This window comes from Salvia hispanica, chromosome 1 (genome assembly GCF_029641045.1).
Source record: "Salvia hispanica isolate PSC_SH4W2 chromosome 1, Shi_PSC_v1, whole genome shotgun sequence".
Taxonomy (NCBI): domain Eukaryota; kingdom Viridiplantae; phylum Streptophyta; class Magnoliopsida; order Lamiales; family Lamiaceae; genus Salvia; species Salvia hispanica.
The window spans coordinates 62,438,875-62,444,879 of NC_142692.1; the positions used below are offsets into that span (position 1 = coordinate 62,438,875).

Here is a 6,005-nt window from a genome sequence, read left to right on the forward strand (position 1 = left end):
CTTACATTATTTCTACTTCCCTCTCTATCTCTCAGTCTCTCTCTTATTTTTCCCCTTATTTATTAAAACTCGTGCTGAACTCATTGTTCATACTCTTTGAAGATGGAGGGAGTAATAATTTTCATAGTTTTTTTTATATTAACATTATGTATTACAAATATCAATACAATGACATAAGAATATCAATACAAGTATCCGAAAATATCAACACAGTTTTATTGATATTGTACAAGCACTATATTGATATTTTTTTTATCCATTTGTTTCGATATATATAAAAATTGAAATAAAAATTATAAAATTTTATTATCCGATCATCGTTGAAATATTTACGATTGATATCTCGTTAGAATCCTTATGAAATTACCTTTAATTTGATATATCTTTTATAAAAAATAGTTTAAATCGAGAGAGTTACGTAAATTTTAAATTTTAAGATGATTTTGAGGAGATAGAAAGTGGTTAGTTTAACTTCCATATAAGAATTGACATTAATAATCTTTAATTTTACTTAATAATTTTTTAAATTTAAAATATAATCCATTTGATATTAATTTAACCATTAGATCTCCTAATCTAATAATTAAGATTAAGTCTTAATTTGAGATCGCTAATTAGTTAGCCATTGATCATAATTCTAAATTCTAAGTTAACTAATCAATAAATAAATGTGTAATATGTTGAGGTTAAAAACTAATCAGTAAAAAATGTGTAGTATGTTTTGGCATAATATTAGTTTATAATCAATAAAGAATGTAATATACTAATATGAGTCTAGCCCACAAATTAATAACTAATCAACTATTCATGGAATTAAATTAGATTATTATTTCATATCTTCTTTCTCTTCTCCAAAGCCGTTGCGCTTCTTTTGTAAGTTTTTCTATCTCTTCATATTTTTATTTTCTAAGTATTTTGTTAAGTATAAAATAATTTGAACTTGAATGCAACAAATTAAAATATGGAAAAAGTGATTTGAGATTGTTTTAGTGTAAATCCAAAAATATGTATATTTTCCTAATAATCTATAATAAAATTGGTTTTGCAATACCATTGAAGATACTTTTTACTATAGTACTCCCTCCCTCTACAAATAGGAGTCACATTTGATTCTGACACGAATTATAAGAAATATTAAAAAAATAGGTAGAAGAAAGTTTGGGAATATGAGTCATACTTGTATATATTAGTTTCAAATGACAAGTTAGTGGAATGTGAGACTTTTTTATCATTTATAGTAATTATGAATCGAGATTCATATACCGGGATTTTCATTTGTGGATATACTAAAAGGAAAATTTAAGTACTCCTATTGAAAATTGGTTTAAGAGAGAGACGTGGGGGGCTGCAAAATCAAGTTACCCAACTTTACAAGAGCCGAGCTTCCGAGGGCTCTATTTATAGGCCCAATTATTATACAGGTGCCATATTTAATGGATCTAAGTTTTAATGATATCATCACAAGCACTAGGAATTGTATTAATATTATGAAACAATTATTCTACCATAGGCATTAAAATAAAAATAAAAATTAAAAAACAAAATTTTAATTGTATTTTTTTTTATATTTTGGGGTCGTAACTTCTTCATGTTTCCTTCTTTTATATTTTGATCTTTTATTCTGGATTGCATTGTTGTCTATTTTTAATAAATGTGTAGTTTTTTCTTTAAAAAATATTTTCGCATTATGCACCCTTTTAAATCTAATTATTCTTTAGAATAATAATTTAATAAAATTTATTTAATTTAAAATTTTAATGAAACTTAGTCAATATATGGGACTTATTGATAAGATAAATTCAAGGATATGCTCATTATTGTGACTTGTGAGTGCTAAAATTTCGAGAAAATATTATGATGTCCATGTATAAAATAAAAGAGAAATCATGTCCACATATGAAAGATAAAACAAGTTTTTGATGCATCCGCATATCAAAGATAAACAAGTTTTGTTACGAGTTCTAAATAATTTACAAATCACGAATTATATAGTACAGTATGATATTTGTAGGAAAAGAATAAAATTGGCCTCCATTGATAATCAATTAATCATGCTCAACATTATCCTCTAATTTGAATTAGCGGCCCACTAATTATATATGATGGACCCTTCCTCACGAAAGCCTAGGCCCTTCAAGTTAGAAAATTGGTTTCACCTAAAACTCAACTTTGTTTCTCTCTCTGGTGCAGCTAGGGAATATCAGAGGGGAAGCGACGATGCCAACACTTACAAAGCTTTACACAGTCGAAGAAGCTTCCCAACACAATACCAGCGAAGATTGTTGGATTACCATCGACGGCAAGGTCCAACGCCTTTTCTCCAACTTCAATTTTGTAGCTTAGAACATTTATTTTACTTTCCATTGTTTTAATCGGAGTGTTTGTAGTTGCTTTGAGATGCTCCAATTGAGTTGAAATTGTAGTTGGATTTTCGCTTTAAATCGCGTTGCAGTATTTGTTAATGATGCATACTTATGTTAATTAGGAATAAACAATTGTTTTGGTTGTTGAGGTGAATTCTAGGTTTTTTTAGTTGGAGAGGACCTCGATTTGTTTAGCTCTTGTGGTTTGATCCATTATTACCTGTTTGTGTGCGTGTGGTAACTAGTGTAAATATGTAGTAGATACAATATCTGATTTAGCATCTTTCTATTAATGCAGCTTCTGTTTTGGGTCACTTGCTAGATTTCATGGTTGTGACTTATGAGGCGAGGAGTTACACCATTTTCTGAAATAGGATAGTTAAGTTCGAGATCTGGGTTTGTGTTGCTCGTGATGGTCAACATTCATTTTTGTAGTTATCAATCTCTAGCATGTGTGTATATATACGTTCTGAATGGATTTTTTCTGAGATAAACCATTTCTGATAAAGGAGAAAAATGCTCTTGTAAAATCTGTGGTTATCAATAATTCAATATAAAATTGTTTAAAATATGATTTGTTTGTAACTGATGAACGAACCTGCGATTGACACAAGTTTTTCTTCACTGGACGTAGCTACTTGGTAATGTAGAAAGTATTATACTCCAGTTGGTGCTTTATTGGTTAGAGCATAAGATTAGATTCGTATATGAACCTAATCTCTCAGTCTATAACATGTGGTTGTTCATATGTTTCTGTATCCTCCCTTTATAACAAATTTTTTGTTGTTCCCTAGCTTGGATGTCTGGTGCACCAAGTGACTTATTGTGGGTTTTCCAACAATTGATTTGATTGTTTGCTGATAACATACATTTCACATAATAACCAACTTGAAATTCTCTTGCTAGTTTGAAGCTTATTCATACTCCTTTCATAGTAGTACTTGTTTAGATTGAGTTCCACTGCAAAACATGTAAAGTTTTGTCTTCTGGTGGGATGAGAGAACTCCACAAATGCTCATCTTTTTCTGGATAATAACTTATCTGTTAACTAAGTTGAATACTATAATCATGGCCTGATTCAGAGTTCTGTAGTTAATTTCTCTACTAATTTTGACATTTTTACAATCCTGAGATATGATTGTCTTGTATCCACAATACAATGAAAGATGGAGAGAGAATAATTCTCTAGATAACAGGATTAGTATCTTCTTCTTCTTACGGTATTGGGACTTGAATGCTTATCCTCTGATCGGTGCTACCTTCTTTGATGGTAGATTCTGACCTTTGCCTTCAAATCACCAGGTCTATGACGTGTCATCATACTTAGATGAACATCCAGGTGGTGATGATGTTATACTTGGTACCACTGGTAATATTTCGATTTCTCTCATAAAACTATCAAGTCCCTCCCCACACAGTTTCTAGATACTGCTAATAGGCAAAGTATGGAATTATACTAAGTGGTTTACTCATTTTTGTCCAAAGGAAAAGACGCTACTGATGAATTTGAAGATGCTGGGCATAGCAAAACTGCTAGGGAACTCCTGGAAACATTCTGCATTGGGGAACTCGAGGAAAGGGCTACTCCTATCCCAGAACTTAAAATTATTTCAAAGAAGCAACAACTGAACAACCTTCCACAGAAATTCTTCAACTTGAGCAAGCAGTATTGGTACGCCCCAATAACTGTGGTTGGCTTATCAGTGGGTCTTGGCTACCTATACATAAGGAAGAAGCAAGCAATCTGATTTGTTGTGGCTGTTCAGGTCAGATAGAATATTTTCAAAATTTTCTGCCGTAGGAATTAATACAGGACATATACCTTGTTCCTGAATCTTCGAAACTAGGTGATGAAAACCGATTTTGTCATGGTTCTTACAATTAAGAATGTGGTCTAGATGTGCTTTAATACATTGCTTGCCACTGAGCATGTACGGTTACCATCTGCTGGAACCTTATTATAAACTCATTTATTGATACCATATAGTTGCATCATTGAGTTTTACTATTCCTATTGCATACCTAGAAGCGGATTGCATGAATGTAGCGATTCATGATTGATAAATCTTATTCCTTGTCCCACTCTAAATAACACATTTTTTCTTTTGGGATGTCCCACTCCAAATGACACATTTTTAAAAATAGAAATATCACCCTCTCTACTTTGGCTACTTATTTTATTTTCTCACTATTTAACTCACAAAACAACACTATTAATATTCCGTGCCAAATAAGAAATGCTCGACTTATAGTGGGACATGCAGAGTATATTGAATTAATTATTATGAGAACCTTAGATTTTGATCCCGAGTTAAGGATCTGAAAAAGAAAATGCTACTCCATTTTTTTCATTTTGGAAAGTTCCTTCATAATTGAGTCATATTCATATATAGTAAATAATTTATTTTTTCTCACTCTTACTTTACTCCATCTTACTTTTATTCTCTCTACTTTATTTTCTTTCTACTCTATTCTCTCTACTTTGTTTTTTATCTATTAAACATCCTTTTCTTAAATTTCGTGCAAAAATATTTCGCCTCAACTATGAGGAACAACTCAACTATGAGGAACAAAGGGAGTACTAAAACTAGAATCTATGTCATTTAGTTGAAAATGATGAATACTAGTCTTCCATTCACATGTGGGAAAACAAAATCTTTATGTATTCACATGAGCACGAGTTAATATATTCTGATGCGAGGGAGCAGGATGGTCACTAATTTTGATTGCAATGTATTCTCTCTCCATCTTATAAAAATAAGTACACTTTTATTTTTCATCCGTCTCATAAAAATATCACATTTCCATTCTTAGAAAATTCTCCTAAACCCATTACCTATATACATCAACTTATTTACAACTCTTATACCACTAGAATCCATCATTAAACACTAGAGTGAACTATAAAACTAGTACCTAGAAAATAGGATTTACATTTTTTTTAGTACCCAACGGTTAGAAAATCACATTTAGTAAAAAACCACCAAAAATCTAAAAATCTGTACTGATTTTTACAATATTACCCTTTAGGCCTAGAAGGGTGTCACGTCCATGACCCAAAATATACTCCCTTTGTTCTATAGTAGTGGCTACGTTTCTTGTTGGTATACAATTTAAGAAATATTGTGTTAAGTGAGTTAAATAAATGAGGGAGTAAAGTAGAAAATGAGAAAGGTAGAGAGATGGAGAGAGAAATAAAGTAAGAGACGAGTAAAGTACTCCCTCCGTCTCAGTTTAGGAGTGCAATTTAGTTAGGGCAGGGGTTTTAAGAAATTGTTCGACTGTGTAATAATTGAAGTGAGGTAGTGGTTGTTGGAGTGTGTAATAATTGAAGTGAGGTAGTGGAAAGTGGGACCCCTTTGACTTTTTGTATGTTTAGAATTTTGTTTGGTTTTATTTTTATGAAAGTAATGGCATTTGAGTGTAAATTTCATCAACAATGAGGTTAAATTTTATGTCCAAATATGGTAAATTCTAAATGAGATTCTTAAACTGGGACAGACAGAAATGGAAAAACATGACTCTTAAACAGGGACGGAGGGAGTAAGTGAGAAGAAATATGTTGACTTTTACTAAAAAGGAAATGACTCCACTACTGTAGAACGTATAAAAATGGTAAAATGACTCTACTACTATGGAACT

At 31.3% G+C, this 6,005-nt stretch overlaps 1 protein-coding gene across 1 annotated transcript; it reads left to right on the forward strand.

Annotated features, from left to right (window-relative positions):
• The first annotated feature begins 2,118 nt into the window (after positions 1 to 2,118).
• On the forward strand, positions 2,119 to 4,358 carry LOC125219206 (cytochrome b5). The gene is made up of 3 exons (XM_048121119.2): positions 2,119 to 2,304; positions 3,666 to 3,732; positions 3,849 to 4,358. Exons 1-3 carry the CDS (start codon positions 2,218 to 2,220, stop codon positions 4,109 to 4,111), a joined length of 417 nt encoding a protein of 138 aa, XP_047977076.1. The 5' UTR covers positions 2,119 to 2,217; the 3' UTR covers positions 4,112 to 4,358.
• Positions 4,359 to 6,005: the final 1,647 nt, after the last annotated feature.